Source organism: Falco peregrinus, chromosome Z (genome assembly GCF_023634155.1).
Source record: "Falco peregrinus isolate bFalPer1 chromosome Z, bFalPer1.pri, whole genome shotgun sequence".
Taxonomy (NCBI): Eukaryota; Metazoa; Chordata; class Aves; order Falconiformes; family Falconidae; genus Falco; species Falco peregrinus.
The window spans coordinates 48,022,200-48,045,535 of NC_073739.1; the positions used below are offsets into that span (position 1 = coordinate 48,022,200).

The 23,336-nt window shown below is 38.8% G+C and overlaps 1 protein-coding gene across 8 annotated transcripts in view; it reads left to right on the top strand.

The window, feature by feature from the left end:
* TJP2 (tight junction protein 2) overlaps positions 1–17,298 on the top strand; it is a 66,172-nt gene extending 48,874 nt beyond the window's left edge. For all 8 annotated transcript variants that reach the window (XM_055791703.1, XM_027793558.2, XM_055791704.1 and 5 more), the window contains 18 exons: positions 779–882; positions 1,037–1,190; positions 2,215–2,323; positions 2,434–2,573; positions 3,105–3,171; positions 5,202–5,352; positions 6,109–6,217; positions 6,912–7,122; positions 8,418–8,605; positions 9,703–9,798; positions 9,906–9,985; positions 11,060–11,270; positions 11,695–11,795; positions 12,178–12,390; positions 12,749–12,859; positions 13,834–14,169; positions 14,576–14,661; positions 16,374–17,298. In XM_055791703.1, coding sequence (XP_055647678.1) covers positions 779–882; positions 1,037–1,190; positions 2,215–2,323; positions 2,434–2,573; positions 3,105–3,171; positions 5,202–5,352; positions 6,109–6,217; positions 6,912–7,122; positions 8,418–8,605; positions 9,703–9,798; positions 9,906–9,985; positions 11,060–11,270; positions 11,695–11,795; positions 12,178–12,390; positions 12,749–12,859; positions 13,834–14,169; positions 14,576–14,661; positions 16,374–16,542 — 2,636 coding nt within the window. In that variant the 3' untranslated portion in view covers positions 16,543–17,298. The remainder of the gene's footprint in view (positions 1–778; positions 883–1,036; positions 1,191–2,214; positions 2,324–2,433; positions 2,574–3,104; positions 3,172–5,201; positions 5,353–6,108; positions 6,218–6,911; positions 7,123–8,417; positions 8,606–9,702; positions 9,799–9,905; positions 9,986–11,059; positions 11,271–11,694; positions 11,796–12,177; positions 12,391–12,748; positions 12,860–13,833; positions 14,170–14,575; positions 14,662–16,373) is intronic.
* The last annotated feature ends 6,038 nt before the right edge of the window (positions 17,299–23,336 follow it).

Sequence of the window (23,336 nt, forward strand, 5' to 3'; positions counted from 1 at the left end):
TTTTTTCATTGACTCTGGCAAGTATCCCTTTCCCTCCTTCCTGTTCTTCCACTGCATATAATGTTTCCACTTGTAAAAATAATGCAGATAGGTGAATTTTAAGATAGGATAGGAGATTTCAGATAGGAGAAATTTAAGGTGTCTTTGTTCAATTTTATGTTTAGTTAGTAATTCCATAATAATTTCTACCATTCATATGGATATTCTGCAAACTTGCTCAAATGTGATTTATTAGGAGCAGGTGACTTTTTCTTTACTTTTCTGTTCTAGGATGTGTGTGTTTTAAGAGTGTTACCTTTCTTTTTGAGTAACAGATACACTGATCCAAGTAGCTAGAATCAAAGGGGAAAAAGGTGATGGTGATGGGGTTAATCCTTTGCCTGAAGCAACTGTGAAAGTTTCTGGTGTACAGATAGGACAAACGGGTAAAAAAAACCCATCACTTCTATTAGGGCTTTTTGACCCTTTTCCCTTTCTATGTCATGCAAAATATGATAGAGACAGAATCTAATCCAGCACCTTAATAAGCACCTCCAGAACAAAGGCATTGTTCTGCTGTTGTGTCCATCTGTAGTTTTGGTCTGCTGTTTGTTTTTACTGTGGTGACTGGACAGAAATTGGAGAGTTAGCTTAGGGTTAAGTGGGTTTACTAGGTCCACATTTTTTTTTTTCTTTTCTTGTGGTGTAATGGGGTCTGCTGTTTGTACACTTTGTAGTTTTAAAAAAATACATCTTCACTCATCTTCTAAGCTACAGTGGATTATATCCCTGATTCCAGAATATGGTCTCCGGCTTGGAAGTCAGATCTTCATAAAAGAAATGACCCGTACTGGCCTAGCAACCAAAGATGGCAACCTTCATGAAGGGGATATCATTCTCAAGGTCTGTTCTGGTTATACCGCTTACAGTTTAGCAGGCACTTGTTATTGTGGTTGCTCTGGCATAAGTCATGTTATAGTGAAACTTACTATTGAAGTTGAACACAATATATCTTGTTTGTTTACTTACAGTGTTATTGTTGCCTTTTTATGTCCAGATCAATGGTACAGTGACAGAGAACATGTCTTTAGCTGATGCCCGAAAATTGATTGAGAAGTCACGGGGAAAGCTCCAGCTGGTTGTCCTCAGGGACAGAAAGCAGACACTGCTCAACATTCCTTCATTGAACGACAGTGACTCAGAAGTGGATGGTGAGGTTTAATGTGGATAAAAAGTTCTGGACTCTGTGCAGGGACAGAATGGAACTTAAGAGTGTTTTTGCTGTGGTGGAGTGGTACTAGGATTCTTTCAAACAAACAAAAAATAACCTAACACAAACAAACCAAAGTAATAGCCAATTCAGCATCAAGGCTACTTCTTTTAGGTGAAAAAATAATGTTGTAGTAATTATATAATTACATTTTGGACAGGGGCAGAGATAGAAGAAGCAATGTTGATCTGGCAAAATCAATCTTACTTCTTGGAACAAGCAAGTCATTTGCTTTAACAAAGTACTTCAGTTTTAAAAACAAGTGGATTGGACTGGTTTCTTCTTCTGAGGGCATTAACATTCATGACTGTGTTTAACATGAGAGGAAAAAATGTCAGGGTGAGGAAATTCAGTCCCCCTGCACAACTGTTTTCTATTTCCAGTATATATCCTGTACAAATGATCTCTCACAGTATATGAGCTATATCTCTCAACTTAATCTTGCTTTGGGAAGGGCTCAGGATGTTTAGGGGGCGCAGGGTTGTTTAGTGCAAGATATTTGTTTCTCTGATGTCAGAATACTGGGTGCAACTTCTTGTAGAAGAATGTATTGTGAAGAATGAGATACAGTTCAAGTCTGAGGGCTATTCTGATTCTTTTGTCACTGAAAAGCAATGATGTGAGAACTGCTAATGTGAAGGTCATCTGTTTGGGAACTTCCATGAGACCTTAAATAAAAGGCTGCTAACTAGTTAATGAGTGTATGGTATGCTCAATGTAGTTGTGAAATGAGTGTTTTTCCTAAAGGTTGTGTGAAACCTTCCTGAAATATTTCAGGGGGTTGTGAAGCTGGAAGCACTGAAAGGCATACAGCGCTTTCTGAAGTCAAATCCAGCTTGAAGCAGCAGTAGGCTTAAATGTTCAGCACGTCTTATATGTGAATGCTTTATAAATAAATATGGTGATCAGACATGCAGATAGTTTAAACAAATCCTGCATTTCTTGATTTGCTGCTCTCTTTACAGACATTTCTGAAATAGAGTCAAACAGATCATTCTCCCCTCAAGATGACAGATTACATCATTCTGATCTAGAGTCACATTCATCCAATGAAAAGCTGAAGGAAAAAACAAAGTAAGAAATGGTCTTTTCTAGTCCATTTTCCTAATGCTTGTCAAAGAAATTCTTAAAATAAGTGTGATTCTTATCTGATTTCACTACACTTCTTTTCTTCTTTCTTTTAGTGCAAAAGATGACCCATCCTGTAGGTTGTCCAGGATGGGAGCAATGCCTACACCATTCAAATCAACTGGTGACATTGCTACTTCTGCTGTTACAGTTGCAGACACAAGCAAAGAACTGAAGTACCAAGATGACACAGAAGGTTAGTTTGAAGGTTTTGGTTGTTTTTTGTTTGGTTGGTTTGTGCTTTTTTTCCCTGGCCACAGAATGGGCACTCCCCTAATTAGGTTTACATATCTAGTATACTCTTCATGCCAATCCCATCCTGACACACAGAGGCCTGTCTTTGCTCTGTGGTGCAGAGAGAGAAGAAACACCTGAGATTATTTGAAGGCAGTTGCTTGTTGCTTACTAGAATTGCCACCTCAAAAAGCAAGTACTCTCCTAGAGCATCTACTGTAATCTGTTGCTCTAAGCAGCCAAATGAAGCTGTTCCTGAAGTCTGATCTGGCTTGCCTGAAAGGGTTGTGTATCCTTCCCTTGACCTTTTTGTTCTTTTTCAAGAATTAAAAAAAAGGGGAAAAATCCATTCTAGTCAGAGAGATGCTTGACATTTAAATCTGTATTAATCTTTGGCATGGAGGGGTTTGCTTGCTATCTGATAACTAAAAATTGCTGCCGTTTATAACTTTTTTATTAGCTCAGTAACTTCTGTTGGCTTTTTTACATACAGTGTCTCAACCAAAAGCAGTTACAAGAACAATTCTTAAACCTAGCCCTGAAGATGAAGCAATATATGGGTAAGGCAGCACTTGCCATGTTCTTTTGCACTCAGTGTTCTCCCAGTGACCTGTACCTTATTCTTCATAGCGTGGGTTTTGGGGATTTTGCCCATTTGGAGTGATACTCCTTTTATAGCTTAATGCCAAGAAAAGATGACATGGCTTCTGACTGACTGTGTTTGAGTTAAACATAGTTTTAGATGTATCTGCCTGGAAGGTATAGACCTGCCTTCTACCTGGAAGGTGTAAAACACCCTGTGCTTCTGGGCTTGCATGGCAGCATACACATTGGTATATTTTTATGGTTTTATTGTGCTCTGTTTGGCACTTTGAGATAGTATTTAGAGCACTATGTCTGTTTTGGGGCTCCCCAGGACAAGGAAGACATTGACACACTGGAGTGAGTCTGGGGAGTTGGTGGCTGCAGCATATGACATATGAGAAAAAAAATGAGAAAACCGGGTTTGTTAAGCTTGGAGAAGAGAGTACTTGAAGGGACATCTTGCTGTCTGCAAAGACCTAATAGGTAGTGGGTGTAGAGGAAACATCCATGCTCTTCTCAGTAGTAGGATGAAGAGCGAGGGACACAAGCTGGAACACAGGGAATTCTGACTTGATATCAAGAAGAAAACTTTTTATGATGAGTGTGGGTAACCACTGGAATAGCTGTCCCTTGTAGGCTGTGGTATTTCCACTACCAGAGATACTCAAAAACAGCTTCAAGGCCCCGAACAACCTGCTTTGAGCAGAAGGCCATTTTAACCTGTGCAATTCTATGGAAATTTATTTTACACCTCTTCCTTTATTTTATATATATAGAAAAGACAACCCTCCCCTTCCCTGCAGTATTAAGTTACAAAGAGAATGTCCTCTAATTTGTAAACAAGCTTGTTAGAAGACAGGGCCAAAAAAGTGTTTATGTACAAGCTGGAAATTTCTGTACAGAAATTTGTGTATTTTCTTCAAATTCAAGCCTGTGCAGTCCATATTGCAGTTCTAGTCTCTGCTTAGAAATGAACAAGATATTGCTTACAAAGTTGACTTTTGTGTGGAGTTTTTTAATGATTCTTATCAGTGGTCAAATGGAACCTGGTACTGTTGATTCTTGAACAATTAAGATACTAGAAGTTGCAAACTGTATTAATAGGAAATGAACTAACATGTTTTCATGTGAGAGTACTCAAATACAGAAATCGAAGGGAAAAAGACCACTGAGATTGTAAGGAGAAGCCTATTGACAAGGTTTTGAAGATATTCTGTAGCTTGGTGTATTTTCTTAAATGGATTCCCTTCTCAGATCTTTTCTGGGTTGGATCCTGCATATGTTGTCATTGATGTGCAAATTAATCAAGTGATTATTCTAGTGAAGGGGAATTTATAATACAGGCTTAGGGTATTACTGAGAAAGGCTGACAGATAAGTACTGTCCTCTGTGTTGGAAGGTCACTCAGGCATACAGTGTTTGTGATAGCAAAAAAGCTGAACCTAGTCCAGTGGCCTCTCCCACTGCAATGTGAAAGGACTGATTGTTAACATACCAGTGGAGTGTACTTGGAAGTATTTCTCATTACAAGAACATTTGAAGGGTTCTGTCTAACAAACATGTTAAGCTGCAAAGAAAATAGGTATAAATTTAATCCATGTGACAGTTCTCAAGCATATGGAGGAAAAACAATGAATATGATTATTTATAACTCAGGCTGTTGTCAAAAAAACCCTCAGCTGCTCATCTGAGAGGGGTTCCGATAGGTAGGGAACTATCTGGGGACTTCAAGAACAGGGTGTTGTTTTCCTGCTCTGCCAAGACTCTGTATACCACTTAACCACTCTTCCTAGTTCAGTTTCCACTCTGAAAAATGCAAATTCTCTACTTCCTTCCCTCACTGAAGAGTTATTTGGGTAAATATATCCTATATAGGAAAGAAAGGGGCTAAGAATATTATAAACGTGATTTTGTTGAAGGGGTTGCGATTTTTTTCTTTTCACAACCTGTTGTTGTCATAATGCCTAACATCTGGTCTGCCTTTTTCTGCCTGTAAACCTTGTAGTCCTAATACGAAAATGGTGAGATTCAAGAAGGGGGACAGTGTGGGTCTACGACTGGCTGGCGGAAATGATGTAGGGATATTTATTGCTGGAATTCAAGAAGGCACCTCAGCTGATCAGGAGGGACTGCAGGAAGGAGATCAGATTCTTAAGGTATGTGTTCCTGAAATGCAAATCACTTTTATATCTTTTGGTTTGCTTCTTAGTGGAAATATGGAAGAAATTATGATCTTAGGAAATCAAGTTATTGCTTTCAAAGTGTTGACGTGTGGCGGAGGGATTTTACTGAAATGGGTTTTTGAAGGAGGATTATATATCAAGCTTTAGTTTGTTTAAGATTCTGTGGAAGGGGTAGGTAGGGGAAATATTAATCAAGAAAAATACCGGAAGATGGGAGAATTAATTTTCTGTACAATGCTTCTTTCTAGTCTTGGAGGAGGAAAACATTAAGGCTGACATATTTTTCTTCTTTCATCTTTCTCCAATTTCCTTGGTTAATACTGATTTATTTTTCCAGTTTCAGAATTATATCTACGCCATTTTGTCCTCTTACATTCTTCTTTTTTTCTGAAAATTCAAACAGGAGGCTTATGCAATTTTTTCTTTTGCCTCTTTTCTCTTGTGATAGGCTTGATTTTTCAAGGCCTTTTGGAGTCTGTTAAAGTAGAAGAGCAATATACCAGTACACATAGAGGACCTTGGATTTCAGAAAGATTACAGTTAATGGCTGGAAGAAAATATTTCTTAGGGCCACAATCATCCATATTGACTTTAAAAAAACCTCAGTACAATAAGGGAAGAGAATATTTAAAGTTTTTTTTAAATGAAGCAAAAATCTTTGGTTATTGCTTTTATTGTTGATTTTGCAGGTGTTGATTGTTTTTGGTTTTGTTTTTTACTGGTACACAGGTAAACAGTCAAGACTTCAGAGGCATTGTTCGGGAAGATGCTGTTTTGTATCTCTTAGAAATTCCCAAAGGTGAAACAGTGACAATTTTGGCTCAAAACAAATATGAAGGTAGGCTTTGAACAAAATGTGTATATGTCCATGAAGGTTTTAAGCTGTTTTGTCAGTGAAACCACAAATAATCTCTCTTATGCTTGTTCTTGATAGCATTTAGTTACCCTTCTATTTAGTGGTTTAGAAGATAGATGTATTCCATACCTCAAGGATTGTACAGATGTGCACGTGTGATGTGTTTTTCAGAGCACTTCATCTCTTTCTTTATTAGCAAATAACATATCTTCTTAATGCTAAAGAGTTGCAATGTACTGCTTGTTCCTTCTGCTTTTCTGTCTGTAGCAGCTGGCCCAAGATCTGCTGTTAGTATTTCTCTTCTGCTGCGTCTGGGCAGTCATAAGGGATTCAGTCAGATAGCAGCAAATGGACAGTTTTATTGATGTACAATTAAGCAGAAAGCAAAGCCTCTTGCTTTCCTGTTGGAGACTGCCTGCTATAATATTGAAGTACCATAGCTGCCTTTCGCTTTGGGAAGGCACAAGTACCTCCTTCCCTCAGAGCTGTAAGGTCTGTACATGTACAGGTATAAAACACTCTTGATGCTGTGTGTGTAGGACAGTGGATGTGAAGGCTAGCTTTTTGTATGTTTGTGAGCGAAGGGGAAGAATTTCAAAACTGTTCTGCAGAATGACAGCTTAATCTTTCTTTCAAGTGTAAAAAAATATAAACTAAAGGGGAGTTTCTCTTTTAGTCTACAGAGACATCATGGCCTGTGGCAGAGGAGATTCATTCTTCATCAGGAGCCACTTTGAGTGTGAAAAAGAGTCACCACAGAGCTTAGCATTCACCAGGGGGGAGATCTTCAGAGTAGTTGATACACTGTATGATGGCAAACTGGGAAACTGGCTGGCTGTGAGAATTGGAAATGAACTGGAAAAGGGCCTAATTCCAAATAAGAGCAGGTAAGGTGGCATCTTGTCTTCCTACGCGTTGTTGAAAATATTTTTTTTTCCCCAAATGATTGTTGCTTCCTATGTCATACCTTTCTTCTTTTTCCTCCCTCCTCCGCCCTTACAAGAATAAATAAATTGTTTTGGTTTTACTTTCACAGCAATTGGTGCTTGTAAAACTGTAGATTTTAGAACTGTGGTGTTATGTGAGGAGAGTATCAGAGAGGATGGTGTTACCTACATATTTGGTCCGGTATTTGCAACACAGACCTAGAGCTTCTGTCTCGGCAATCAATCAAGTTTGACCACTAGCTGCTTCTGTTCCTTTTCTAGAAAATGGATGGAGGGTCCTATTTTTGCTTTTTTTGCCTTTCTCCCACTTCTTCTCCCTGCTGCCCCCAACCAAATCAAATCAAAAAAACAACAAAAAAAACCCCTACACCGTAGGAACCTCATGACTGAGTGCAAGAGTACTCTGATGATTATCTTTTAAACGAATTTTGGTGCTTGAATTTCTTTGGTATATCCTTATGGACAATGTTTCAAGAACTTATTCCATGGCTAATATTTCTTGGTAGTTGTAGTCCTTATTTTTGCATGAAATACTGAGTGAACCACAGCAATATTTTTTGCTTAAATATGCTTTCCTAGTCAAAATTCCTGTGAGGTGATAATAAGTGTTCAAATATGCACAGTGAGTAAAGGTATGATTTTTAAACTGTAGCTTTTACATTCATTAGAGTGGTTGTGATTTTAAGATAGAGGAAAGAAGGTCACAACTGCATTGTACAGAAGTTCCTGAAATGTGCTGCTTATGTGATTCCTGTGCCTCTTCTCTGGTTAGCACATTCTGTCCCCTCTGTTAATTGATCTAACCAAAACAGCCTTTTTTTCTATGCCATAGTGACTTAACTTGTAAGACATAATGAAGAATAGTGATAGTAATTTCTTAGGCCTTCAGTTCTGAGTTGCAGTGTCTCACCACCTCTTTGCAGTTGCATTTCTTTTTTTGGCAGTTGCATTCTTTTATTTATGCCTATGTGAGTTACCAGTTTAAGAACTGAGGACTCATTCTGGCCAGCCATCTTGTAGCTGTGGCAAGTCAGAACATCATTCTGACACCGTGTTTACTTCAAGACAAAAGATCTTGGACTTCTTTATTCTTTCCTCTACTCATGGCTGTCTGTCTAGCACATTACCTGCTGCAAATTCAAAATCCATTGTTGTTCTTCAGCGAAAGCGTCTTTATCCTCTGTTCTATACAGAGGATAGTTCTGTACAAATGAACTCTGTGCTTTCTCTGTCAGAGCTGAGCAGATGGCCAGTGTTCAAAATGGCCAAAAGGATGGCTCAAGTGATAGGGCAGATTTCTGGAGAACACGTGGCCAGCGATCTGGAGCGAAGAAAAATCTGAGGAAGAGTCGTGAAGATCTGACAGCTCTTGCATCTGTGAGCACAAAATTCCCAGCTTATGAGCGTGTTCAGTTGCGTGAAGGTAAGTAAGACTGCTGTGAGCCAGTTGCCCATTTATTGCTGGCTGGGTGAGCATCCAAATATTTTGTCAGCTAAGTAAGTGATTTCAAACAACTTGGGTTCAATGTTATATTTGAGCAACAGGAAAGGATGACTTTTTCTCAGAATGCAAATTTCTGGATGCTATTAACTACTCTAAGAAAAAAGCTTTTCATGTTTTTAAACTGCTACTCTTCTCCTTTGCCTCCAAATTGCACGTGCTAGTTTCAAGGCTTAAAATGAAAAAAGGAAGAAGCAAGCAGGGTTTTCCTGTTTCCTTAACTTCCCCTGGACTAGTTTTGAAAGTAAAATCTATATGCCTAAGATCAATCATAATCTTTAGCTTACTTATGAATACCACTTTTAACATTACCTTGAGAGCAAATACAACCCAGGTATTTTCAACAGATTGTCCAAATGTAGTCAAGCTTAATATGGTCCATCTCCATGACTCTAAACTAGCTATATTACTAGTGATTTTGAGTAAGTCAAGATAATTTTCTGGGTGTTCACACATGACAGTATTGTGGAACTAAACAAATAGTAAAACGTATTAAGGAGCTCCCACGTGTCTGGATGAAGGCTGAGCAATAGAATGACATTCTCCCATTAACTTATGAGGACTGTGTTTGCACTTGTTTTGACATAAGCATAACAGAATTTTGCATTTCTTTGCTTCTGCAAACTGCCTGGTGGTTGGTTTAGCATTTGTGTCTCTATTCACACAGAACCCATTGGGTTAATGTTCATGCTATTTTGCTGGATGGAAAGATTACTGAAGATCTGCTGTATGTTTTCAGAATGTAGAAACCTTTCAGTACATCTTCATTAGAAGGAATAGGGAAGCTGTTAAGTTAAAACAATCTCTTTGGCTTTTTCAGCTGATAAAAATAGCCTTCTGTGTGAGTTACGCTGTTGCACAAACTTTTGAGAAATAACTTTTAAGAAATATTTTTAAAATACATAGTAATTGCATAGTAATAATGCATAGTAATTGAGGATCTTGTCTGTGCCATTTAACACTTATATTTAAAACCACTCTTACCAGGCTTACCTTTTCACCAAATATTTTTCTTTCAGCTGGTTTTAAGAGACCTGTGGTGATATTTGGCCCTATTGCAGATGTTGCTATGGAGAAGCTGTCAAATGATTTGCCTCACCTGTACCAGACAGCAAGTAAGTTGTTCTCCTAGCTTCCTTGTCATCTTTAACTGAGAGAATGGATAGCTTAATAATCACAGCTGCCCAGCCACTCAAGATAAGCTAAAATGTTGTCTTTGCAGAGACAGAACCCAGAGATGCAGGTTCAGAGAAGTCAACTGGGGTAGTGCGCTTGAACACTGTGAGGCAAATCATTGAGCAGGTAGAGTATTTCTCTGTGAAAATTGCTTATTCTCAAAGGCATGTTGTTTGGTTGGTTTGTTCCTAAAACTTTGTGAGTCTTCAAATCTTCACTGCATCTATTTCTGCAATAAGCAGGCTTGGCTTAATGATAGGGCTGTTTTGAAATTGTTCAATTTTTATGATTTTGATAGCTGTCCTCCGAGTGGGAAGATGAACCTGATATTAGCAATTAAATTCTCCTTCCTTAGTTCATTCTAAATTTGAACAGAAGGGTAGCTGTGTTTTACTGTATGCTTTCTGAATTTGCCATGGAGGCTCTGCTATCATGCATTCCTCTACTTGCTTTTACTATTGTCAGAAACATAACATTTTAGGTTGCTTCGGAATTACTACTACTGAAATGAACAGGAAGTGACTATGATAGCTTAAGTGGATTCAGTCTCATCTACTGAGACTGCATTGACCTTTTTTATAATACTGTTTCGAGATCAAGTAAATAGGTAGTAATCAAGAAGCCTAAAAAACTTAGGCAAGAAGAATGTATTCTACAGCTTACTGCCCTGAGCCCCATAAAATTGGGTCCAGAGGGGTTAGAATGTCACACAGAAGTCTGTTCAGAGCATGGGCTCCACTGAAGCACACATTTGAAAATCCCGTTCACCTTTGCTAAGAAGGAACGTATTAAATGAAAGAAGTGAGATTTGCCTCAGCTAGTAAGTGTAGATAAAAGCTTACAGATAGTGCCTAGAATAGTTGTGGTAGCGGAAGCTGTGGTAAGAGCAGGTAGAGAGAAAAGCTAGTTAACTTTTCACTACCTGTTAAAAAAAAAAAAAAAGGTAGAATAAGCGCACTTTACTTAATATGACAGTTAACATAAGAATGTGGTTATTGAGGCAAGAGCTCTTCAGAAAAATAGAGTTGAAAAGAAGAGGCTGCCTGCTCTGGCTTCTGAATGTGGTATAGTTGGGAAAAAATCCAAAATGTTGTGGTCTTATTTAGACAAAAGCATCCTGGTTTTCCTAGGATGTCATGTTCCAACCACCTCCTTTTATTCCCCACAATCAGCACGCTGATTGAGCTTTCTTATTAACAGGATAAACATGCTCTATTGGATGTGACTCCTAAAGCAGTGGACCTGCTAAACTATACCCAGTGGTTTCCAATTGTGGTCTTCTTTAACCCAGACAGTAAGCAGGGTGTGAAAACCATGAGGCAAAGACTATGCTCCACATCTAACAAGAGCTCAAGAAAACTTTATGAGCAAGCAAACAAACTGAAGAAAACTTGTTCCCACCTCTTTACAGGTAAGGAAGAATGTGTGTCTAACCTTCTTATCAAGACAGTAGTGGGTGTGACTGTGTGAGTCTTGAGACATCTACTTACTGCTCTGCTTATTAACTTATGCAGGTAGGAACTAAAAGGGTGTGAAAGTATGGTCATGAGCAATCCCTTCCTTGACTTTTTTCAAAGTTCCTTGTGCTGCCAAATCTAATACAGAAGAAATTTTAAATTGTCATGCTTTCATTGAAAGACAAGTGTTTTAATAAGCTTGAGGGCTGGACAAACAATAAGATAAAAATACCATGCTTCTGTCAATGATCCAAATGAAATAAATGGGTGTTTAACATGCTCACGTAACTAAACCAAAAAGTGTTAAACAGCAAAGGCTGGATAAAGGATCACATTGCATTTACTATATATATATACTTTTTCCTTCAATTTTTACAGCCACCATCAATTTGAATTCAGCCAATGATAGCTGGTATGGTAGTCTGAAAGATACAATTCAGCAACAGCAAGGAGAAGCAGTATGGGTATCAGAAGGGAAGGTAAGTAGTCAGGCCATAGTATTAAGTTATACAGATGCTTCAAGATATCTCTTGCCAGTAAAAATTGTTCAAAATGTTGATTGCCAATACTGGATAGATTAGACAAGTAGTAGTTTATGTCTTTCTTGGTAACAAAAAATTACTTATTATTGTTCTTTTTGTTATACTTCGGAGCTTTCATCACAAATGCTGTGGCTAGGGGAGAGTGGTAAGAAGGGATAAACTTTTAAAGGACTTTCCTATGAATCTGCATTAGAGTTTCTTTCAGTTCTGCAAAGTCATTCTTAGGAGCTCTTTGTCATGATGTTGAGAGAGACCTAACTAGACTGTAACTCTTACATATTTCATCTTTGTTCCTTAATTCTTACTGACTTTTTTCTAGATGGATGGCATGGAAGATGATGCAGATGATCGTATGTCTTACCTTACTGCAATGGGTGCTGATTATTTGAGTTGTGACAGTCGGCTGATCAGTGACCTAGAGGACACAGATGGAGAAGGAGGTACATACACTGACAATGAACTTGATGAGCCCTTGGATGAATCAAGGATTTCATCTGTTAGCCGGTCCTCTGAACCTGTGCATCATGAGGAGGTGAGGGTATTGGATTTTCATCAAGACTGTGCTTTGGACTTTCTGAAAGGCCTGTATGTATGGCTTTAAAATGATATCTTTTTTTAAACTGCAGGTTTATCTTACCTCTGATAGTGTTTCAGAGCTACATTGCATAAAGCAAAAATAGTAATAGCTCTGCTTTTCTGCCTATCTTTATAGGTTTCCTGATGATATCTTGTCACTTTGAACTTTGCAATTACATCTGCAGTGATTGTGGTCAGGTTGCTGACAGTCATTTGACTCCTGGTTACTGTTCCCAGAACAGTAAACTTGACATAGAGAAAAAGTGACTGAATTACTGGATGCTGCAGTCATTTACTCTCATTTTCTTTCACAGAGTTTAAAAAAATTTAGCCCAGAACCACGGGCTCAGTTGAGAAAAGCTGGTAGCAAGGAGATCCTTAGAGAACCAAGTCCACCTCCAGCATTCAAGCCTGAACCACCTAAGGTAAACTTGTAGAAACAAATCTGAATAAAAGTTTCTCTTTCTGGAGAACTCTCCAAGGTGGCACATTAGGAAGAGTGATAGGAATGATCAGAGACTAGAAAACATTGCAAGTGTGGAGAGAAGGAAGGACTGAAGATGTTGCAGGATCAAGCAGAGAGAAAACTTCAAGGATAACAGTTCTCTTCACATATGTGTGCTATCTATATGGAATAAGAAAGTAGACTCCTTTTTTGTGTCTGCTAACAAATTGAAAGGCGCTTTTTTAGCTTAGCAAGAACAAAGGTAGGCTAATCATCAGGAAAAGCATATCTGATGGCTATTATTATGAAGTACAAAACCAGACTGTACCACCTCTGAAATCAGTCTCTATCACTAGAAATTTGTATTAACTGTTTATTCAAACCTTGCCCAGAAATGATGCAGGGAAAAAAATAACGATATTTGGGCACCAAGTTCTATTTTAGCAGTTCTTGATTTCCCATGACCCCAATGTCCTTTCTTTATGAGGATGGGTGCCCTCACATAGTGCATGAATTCAAAGTATATTCAAGTATGCCTTGACAGTGGAGACTGGGCAGAGTAGGACATGTGTAAGGAAAATAAAGATGGAATAGAAAACAGACTTAGGTCCTGTGGACTTCTAAACTGGTAGTGATAATTCTACGTTAGGTAGTGTTAACAGATCATTTGAGAGGTCAGTTTTCTCTGCACTGTCCCCTATCACAAGCTGGTGATCCTTAAAAAATGGGACAAACAAGTCTAAATGTGTTAGTCTTTTATAGGTTGATGTGTAGTGCATGAGCATATGGCCAACATGTTGCAGCAGTTCAAATACCTTTCAAACTTGCTCCACATGAAGATTGACCTATGTTAAATACATAGCTGGAATGATTAATTTCATTTTAAAGCCTCATTTGAAATGAAAATTATGAGGTTTCTGATGTAATATTTGTTTGCGTATTTTATACTTGCAGGGAAAGTTACAAAACAAGGAGGATCTGTATGACTTTCCCAAGAATTATGACTCCAAATCAAGTAACACTGCTGTTGGCAGTGAGACTTCAACTGTATCAGCTAAAGCAGCACCACCACCTGTTTCGGTGAAACCTGCCTTTGGGCGTCCCATCCTGAGAAACTCTCAGCCAGCAATCCCACCTGCGGAGGAGGAGGAGTCAAAGTTAGAAGAGGAAGAAAACGAACAAGAAAATACTCCAAAATCTGTATTGAGGAAAGTAAAAATATTTGAAGAGATGGATCATAAGGCAAGGATGCAAAGAATGCAGGAACTACAAGAGGCCCAGAATGCCAGGGTATGAAGAGATATGTTCTCCCCCTGCTGTGCTTTCCAGCATATAGAACAGCCTGCATTCTGAAAATGAAAATCATGCCCTTGCATTGTATTGCTTCTGGAGGGAGAAGTCTGGGAAACCACACGAGATATATCATTGTGTTGATTTGGATGTAGAAAGAGGACATATTTTAAGGCTTCCTACTATAACTATAGAAAGTTGACTTATAATAATCCTGTTGCTTTTGGCAATGCCATTGTTGTCACATGTGCATTGAATTATTACTCTAGCAAAAGATTATATAATTGTAGGAATATGAATAAGATTAATTTGTTCTTTCAGTTGTAGCTGTGACCTGCTAGATCTACAGTCTAGGATCCTTAACAGCTACACTTGAACAGTTATTTTCTCCTACTTTCTCTTAAAGCTTGAAATTGCCCAGAAGCACCCGGATATTTATGCTGTCCCTGTCAAAACACAGAAATCAGAACAGAACTGGCCCCAGCCTATGAGGTAAGGTGTATCCAGTTTAAAGCATTCTGTCTTGATTGTTTACTTCACCAGCAGGAGGAAATCTTGCCAGTTTTTATTCATACAAATAATCCTGCCTTGGTGGTTGCACCTCAAAGATTACTGTAAAGGTGGGGCAAAATTTCAGTGGACTCTTCTTTTTTTTCAGGATGTTTTTTTCTTTTAGTTCATTTATAGTATTTGACTTGTCTAGAAAGAAACTGTATTCTGTTGCTGAAATATTTGCAGAGCCAGTTTTTTACCCCTATCAGTATTACTCAGCAGCTTTTCTGCATTCATGTTCTCTGATGTCCATTCTTCTTGTGTTAGACCCTTGGTTACTGTTAGTCTGTCCTAATATATAATTACTGTTTTAATTACTTAAATGCTCATTCAGTTACAGATGTACTGTGTGAGTAGGGAAACTGAGGATGAAACTTGCCTGAGGTCACCCATCAAGTCTCATGAAAGCAGTAGTCTTTCATTAAAATTCAGTGAGTTCTGGACTGGTTGACCATTTCGTCATCTTTCCCTACACATTGCATATTTCTATGACTTGAGCAGTCACTTATGCAAGAGCTAACACACTGATGGATTTTGTTTCCTACTCTGCAGGACTTGTTTTTCTTGCCTCTTAGTAATATCCAATAGAAATGGGACTTTTTGTTTCTAGTGAATCAAATCCTTCGATGTTATAGTATATAACCTAAAATGCAAAAATGGAAAAAAAATGATTTATTTTAAAATGGAAATAATAGATTTATAACATAATGGAAAACATCAATTGAATTAATTTATTATTTTCAGGTTTTCCTGGTGGGTTCAGAAAAGCATACTTTTTATATAGCCTTGGAAGCTTTTTAGAAGTAGTGAGAAGTGATCATTAACCACATATGCACAGTTTTTGCTTACATACAGAAATCAGTGCTGTTACCTTTTTACAGGAATATTTATGATTGGCCTAGAAGGAAGTATTTAAGCACTGGGGCAATATGGAAGGAGGATAACATCTTGATTTTATACAGCGTGGATTGCAAAAATCATGGCTTTTGAAACTGAGGAAATGCCCTTCCCTGGCAGATTTTATGTCTATGTATCTGTTCAGTCTCACGTTGAATGAGTAGCACCACATTACATAATGTCTATAAAATGCAAACCTGTGGGTTATTTCTGCCCACTTCTGCCCACTAGGATAAGAGCCCTAGTTGGGAGCCTTGTGTGAGGAGAGAAGGCTATCAGTTTAATGTCACACAAGACGTCTTCAGACTTTGAGTCACGAAACTGAGGATGCAAAAGAAGCAGCAGACATAAAAAGAATCTGGTGAAAAAATAATTGAGGGAAATGTCAGGTGGGGTAGCAGCAATAGCTGAAAATCTCTCTGCTCAGGGAGTAAAGTGCTATAAAGCTCCTGAAACGTATGTGTGGGTATTTACACATACATATACATTGTTAATGATTTTAAATTTGGCATTCTTCCACATAGGTTGAGTAGATTAAATCTGAACATCATGCTCCAGCTTGATGGAAATACAATCCCTCTCCAGATAGACTTACCATGGCCATGCAGTTATTTATTGGCTAGAAGGGGATTCATTTGCTCCATGTGCCTTTCTAGGTTGTACATGACCATAAAGCCAATATTAAGTATTATTATTTTTCAGCTTTTCAGAGTGGCAGTAAACATTCTGTCTGTCTCTTTTTCTTGCTGTGTTAGCTCTAGACCTCCAGAACCCCAGAAGCCTCCTATTAGACCTTACTTAGAGAACCGTGGCAGTTATGGCAGTGATGCAGAGGAGGAGGAGGAGTACCGTCGGCAGCTATCAGACCACTCTAAGAAGGGGTATTATGGACAGCCATCCAGATACAGAGACACAGAATTGTAGGCTTGCTAGTATGTGCATATATAATGCTCTTTTGGGGTTTTTTTCCTTCACAGCCAAAGTGGAGCAGTAGTTAGTCTTGAGAAGCTATATTTTTATCAGGGGTGGTGTTAGAGGGTACGCTACTCAATCTAGACATATCTATACTCTGGAACTGGAAGAGTTCATTTTTTGGGGATATTATTTTGTCAGCATCTAAGAAAAGAAATCACTATTGCCTGAATGCTGTTGCCTATTTTATAAGGACCAAATCCTGAAAGTTTGTGTTAGTTCTTGGTATTTTCATATTTTAACATAAAAACCCTTTTTCCCTTTTTATTAACGTTGCCTTTTTGGACTGTTCTGCTGTGTTATGGAAGTATGATCCCAGAGATACACTTCTTAATGCAATAGAACTAAATCTGAAAGTGTATTTGAAGAACAGTAAGTGCCTTTAATAAGAAGCATCTTAAACTGTTTGTTTTGAAACGTGATACTTGGTGCAAAGCCATAACACACTAAAAGGGGATTAACTGTTTTACCTATCTTTTTTTTTTTTAATCAGTTTCCTGGTAAAAATTTCCCTTGCATGTTATTTTTCTAAGTTAATAGATGCATATGCAATATTTCATAAATACTGACTGTACATAATAAAGGTGTAATTGACCAGGTGGTTGGAAAAGACAAGGATGTGCTTAAACAGAGAAAATAATGTAGAAATTCAATCATCTATTAAAATTTACACAGACTGAAAATAATAAAGGATATATTCTAGACAAACCTGGTGTATCTTGTTTTTCTTTCAAACAGTATTAATCTTCTAGAGTGTCTGACTTTCATGAATATGCTTACAGCAGTACACTGTTCAGTTCAGGGTCTCGTGTCCTCCTGTTCAAGTAACTGGGAGACATCACTGTTGATGTTGCTTCCCAGTGTTCTGAACATCGATTTAAAATTTGTTGTGATGTAAAAGAAAACTGACGCAGAACTATGGACTTCCTGCAAGAGATTTGTCTTTTACAGTATTGACTTCTATCTCCCCATTCCTGATCTTTATCCTAAATTCTGCTGTTTAGAATAAAAAATCTTGAAAGGTCATAGAGAAATTAATTTTTGCTCATACAGTAGAAAAGATGGTTTTCTAATGCTCTCTTTAAAAAGATAGAATTTTCTTATTAAAGCAGAGGAATAGTTGCCTCTCAGATGAGGAAACTTGTGCTGCTCACCATACATTTGAGTCATAGAATAGAATAATTTCTGTTGGAAAAGACCCTTAAGATCATTGAGTCCAACTGTAAACCTGACATAGCCAAGTCAAGCATGGCCAAGTCTGCCCTCAAGCAGGTCAACACTCCCACCCAACTTGGTGTTATCTACAAACCTCCTGAGGGTACCATCAGTCCTTTCATCTAGATCATTGATAAAGATACTGAAGATACCAATATACTAATTGATATACAGAGTAGAAATATTGAAACATTGAAATGTATAACACATACAGAAATATATATCTGTATAAAAATATTTAAATCAACATAAAAAGCTTTATAAAGGTATTACTTTCACCAAGCCTTTTTACGTTCAGCTGGAAATAAATTGTTAGCATTAAAAGTTTCTGTTCCAGCTGTATGTTTTTAGATGTGGGTTCATCCGTACTCCAGTCCCACTACTCACCTTTGAAATTACTAAGTACTGCCTATATTAGAACGTAGTTCATTGTTTGGTTGGGTAATAAGAAAGCTAAAATAAGCATCATGATCCGTTCTTCAGTGTGATTTTCCCCACCACAACGTAAGATACTTGAGTCAATTTCATGGACAGTTCTTACTTAGTGGGTAATTCTGTGGGGTTTTTTTTCTTTTTGATATTCAGTATGTAGATACCGTGCCTTTAATCCCAGTCAACAAACAGTATTAAAAAGTATACATTTATTTATTTTCATAATTTCAAACAAAATCCTCAGTGCACTCAAATGTCTTGGTTATCTCTGGAAATCTAGAGAGAAGCATCTGTTGAAATACAGTGATTCCTGATTAAGCTGCTATGCCCTAATACCTACGTGCTCCTTAGTAGCTCTACAAGCATCCAGAAATACACTTTCAGAGCAACTCTGCAGTGCAGGTGACACACAAAACTAAATGTTGATGTGAAGCTCATCTGTTTGCTTTCTTTGGTATAGGAGTGAGAGAAAATAAATGGGTACTGCATCTTTTTATTCTTTCCCTGCAGAGAAGGAATGGTCCAGAGGGTTGTAGTAAAAGGCTGGGTTGACTCAGGGCTCATGAGGGAACAAACCAGAAGCCTGAGCCTTTTCTCCCAACCAGTTCCTGAGTCTGTAATCCTACTGCAAAAAATTCTGGTACGGTGGCTTTATTTTGCTGAACCGAATTCTTAGTATAGATGTTGATTCCCTCACTTCAGAAGACTTTTGAAGGTCCCATGTAATGCAGAAAAAGTACCACTCCATCACAGCCTGACAAAGGAGTTTAAAGGGAGAAATGTTCAGCTTTCACTCTCTCTGTAGTATCAGGGTATCTGAACTCTGAAGGAATCTTTCAGTGTTCTGTAGGGTACTGAAAGTCTACGCAATGTTGCTAACACATCTTCCTTTCCCTATGAGTCCCTGTTGAGATTCGACCCCAGATGGCAACTAAGGAAGGAAAAGGGTAAGTCTATCCTTACTGTCTTTTGCTGTGTCAAAATCTATCCTAGAAAATCTAAGCCCTTTCAGAATATACCTACTTAATCTTCAAGGATGTTTTTATCTCGGCAGTTGCTCTAAAATATCAGAAATTCATTAACATAAAAGGGGTAAGAAGGGTCAGTGAACTAGAACATGGTGAATCCTTCAAGGTCAATCCTACAAACCTGGTGACTTCAGAGAAATTTGACTTTGTTTTGCTGTAATGCTTGACTCAGTCCACCTTTCTGCTAGGTATCTTTGCCTGTAGAAGATCATGTTGATTTCTGAACTAATATCATGAAAAGTAGTCAGAAGCAGAAATAGAAACCGTATAGATGCAGGGATTTTTCATCAAACGAGTTGTTGGATTGGTTTTGGTTTTGCCATGAGTCTAACTGCATGTACTCCTACGCCTGTATCAGCAGCATTTTATCTGTGGATTGGTACTTTTTGTGGCTTCAAAAAATGACCAATTTTTAAAAAAAATACACAAATAGTCTAATGCTGAGCTAAAAAGACTGTATTCTAGCTGTGTGATCTCCACCAGATCCCAGTATAAAGATGCCAAATCTTTCTGGAGCTCCTTAGCATACAACTTACTTGCTTGGGCTAGCCAAACAGATTAAGAAATCATAAATAATCAGAACTCACTCCAGCAGTGGACTTCCTAAGGTCTCTGCAGCCTCAAGGATACAAAAACATGTAGGGAAAAATAGAGCTCCACCTACTGCAAGACAGTGGATTGTTTACTTAAACTGGATTTTATTTTAGTGACTGCTCATACTATTTTACAGACAAATCAAGACACTTAAAACTTCATTGGGCTTCTTGCATCACTTAGATAGAGATGCGTGGGGTTTTAGCGTTAAAAATAAAATAATGTTTACCTAGTGTGACACTAAGTTTGCTGTATTTCAATTTGGAATGTTTGGTATAACTCTTCTTTAAAAAGCTAAAATAGCTGGTGCAACTACTTAGTCACTTGCACATGGTTAACTTCTGATTGGCAGCCAGAGATCAGAGGCTAGCCATGCAAACAGTGTGCTTACACTGCCTTAGAAGGTTCGGATGCCAAAATAAGAGACATCACAGCAGGTAGTGATGATTTGTTTTTTAGGTATGGGGGCTCAGTACATAATATATTCCCAAGCTCTACAAAACTGTTCAAAAGAAGGAAGGAGAAACCTTAGTAGTGAATAAATTCTGCCCTGTATGATTCTTACTTTTGATAAGAGTTTGCTCTGTTTCCTAATAGAAAACCCCATGGCACTTTGTCCATTCCAAAAGCTTTATAGTAGCTCATGAATGCTAATCTCATAATGTCTAGACTGAATCTCAAGAACTTAAAACCAATCTTTTACTTTATTTTTCCAGATGTGTGCAATGCAGTAATTGAGGGAAACCACATGTAACTCATCTCAAGAGTGAGTGTACAAGGCTTCTCTAGAAATTGCCTTGAAATCATTGTCAAGGCTTATAAGGCTTCAGTTTACAGATATTGCAGTATGTAGCTTGTTCTTTGGAAAGCAGAGTGCAAGATTTTGGTCTGTGCTTTTTAAAGGAATGTTCAAATAATAAAAAATGCTAAAAAGTTATTACTTGGTTACAACTTTTAATTTAGAGGGTTAAGGGAGCAGTTTACCTCGTTCTTGGTTTCTTGATTCAGGGTAGTATCACCTGAAAATGAAGGTCCCTTATGATGCGTCTGCAATAGCCAGTAATACGCTCCAACAGGAACAGAAACTATTACATGGAACTAAAGAGTGAGTAAGACAACAGATCATGGGGACCTGATGATACTTGATGCCTTTAAGCACCATTTTAACCATGGACTGTCCCCAGTATGGTCCCATGAACTGCATGCAGTTGTAGCATTATCTTTGCATGATTTGGTTTAATTTGAAAGAAAATCCAGTTCATGCATTCTGAGATGCTTCTGTGACTCCAGTTCAGGACAGGAATCTAGGAAGATGTTTCACTGCAGGCACATTTCTTTTGTCCCCATTGTTGGCACTCTGCAGTGATCCAGTAAAATCACTGAGATTCTCATTTGGATAGCCATTAGGCTAGACTTTGAGGAACCTGAATGTCGTTTGTTAAGACTAAGGGAACAGGTACATATTCATGAAGAACGTGTGCCAGTGTATCTTGGGGTACAGAGCATGTGTGTCTAGAGGACATTATATTTGTAAATATTCATTTTGTAAACATTCAGGACATCATTCAGAATATGAATCCAATAGAACTGCAGAACTTTCTACATTTAACCCAAAGCATTTATTGCTCCTATTATGAAACAGCAAAAATTCACGTTTTAGTACATGCAGTAATGGAAGCAGTGTTGTTTGTAAAAACTTCTAGGATATTTTTCACTTTTTGCAAAGCCTAGATAGTTACTCAGAGTTTTAACATGTTCTAATGATAAACAGTTTTAGTCGTCACTTATTGTTGTATGGTTTGGCTGCTAAGTTGTCCAAGCCTGACTACCTTATTCCAGAAAACTTCAAGGGTTGCTCTTGCCATTTCACTGATCTCAAACCAGCTCCAGGGTCTCTGACCTACTTCAGGGTCGTAGTGAGCTTGAATTTTTCCAAGCCAGTAAAATTGAATTTGCCTGCAGACAGCATCATTGATGTATTTTAGCTGTGTTTGTTTCATGGTTGCATGGCTGTTTAATGGTTCCGTAAGTTGAGGGTAAGAATACAAGCGTTCTCAGGGGTTGTTTTCCCATTCCTGAAGGAGGGGTTTCACTAGCTGTGAGATCTGCAGAAATCCAGAGGTCCAGAAATGCAGAAATCCAGACAAGTGTCCTCGGTTTCTATACCCTAATTTCTGGCCTTGACTTAATGTTAGAATGAGAATTTTATCATCAGAGGGACCACACAAAAGACTCCAGGTAGCACAGATAAGGGGTTATGGCCTGGTAGACAGCTAGGCTTCCAGTTATATTGTGCATAAAGAGAATGAAGCTATTTGTAGTCCCTTGGTTATATTATGAATACATATCTCAGTCAAAATGCATTTGGATGTCTTAAAAATTCTGTAAGGTTTCTGATCTCATACAACTAGACTCAATACAATTGAACCAATTGGTTCAAGGACAGGCAAAGATTTAACAGTAAGAAATGTTTTCCTGTGGTATCTGGTACAAGGATACCATGGTGGTCGTTTTCCCACTTAGAGGGTCCAGGCCCATCACTTCTTTTATCCAGATGCACCAGATGCACACTATACTGATATTGTCTTCTCTGACACAGCTTTTTCTATCACATGAATTCTGGGCTACTGCTGTTTCAGGGCCTGGGGTGGTAAAGGTTGGGCTGTGCCAGGAAAACTGCAGGATCCCTCCCCATCTCCTGCCCACCTGTGGCTTCAGCTGTGATGTCACAGCCATGATGTAACAGCATGGTGGGCTGTTTTTCCAGCTAAGGTGGATGGAACCAGCAGCATCCTCAGGAATTCCATGTGCACCCGTGTGGCAGCCCCATGTAGGACTGGCTCAGCTCTGCCTGCCCCACTCCATGCCCATGGTGCTGCCTCAGGCACAACCCTCTGGCTTGTCAAGGACATGGTGACCCTGATGCTCCAGCCCAGTGGTGGGGGCCATGTGGAAGGGCACAGCATGTGAAGGCCTGTGCAATGTGCGATGGGCTGGGGAGCAGCCATTAAGGGAGTGCACGTGCCTGGGAAGGGAGCACTGGTGTCTCACGGCAGCTGGAAGCAGCCAGGGAAGACAGGACAGGAGGGCTGGCTCTGGAGGTGTCAGGGATTCTCAGGAGCAGAAGGGGCTACTACTGTAGTTACTGGGGACCCTGCCAATTATGCCCCACTGTGGCAGGATGAACTTGGCTGGCTGCCACATGCCCACCCAGCCACTCCCTTACTCCCCTTCCTCCTCAACAAGTTGGGGTGGGGAGGGGGATGAGAGGAGAAAACTTGTGCGTCAGGATAGAAACACTTTAATATATGAAGTAAAAAGGGGACAAACCCCAAGACATGCAAAAGCGGTCTTTCACTGCCTTCTACAGGCAGGGTGATGTCCAGCCATTCTCCAGGCAAGTGCTACTTTGCAAAGACCAGAGCCCCTTTACTGCTGAGCATGACGTTACACAGCATGGAATAGCCCTTCAGTCAG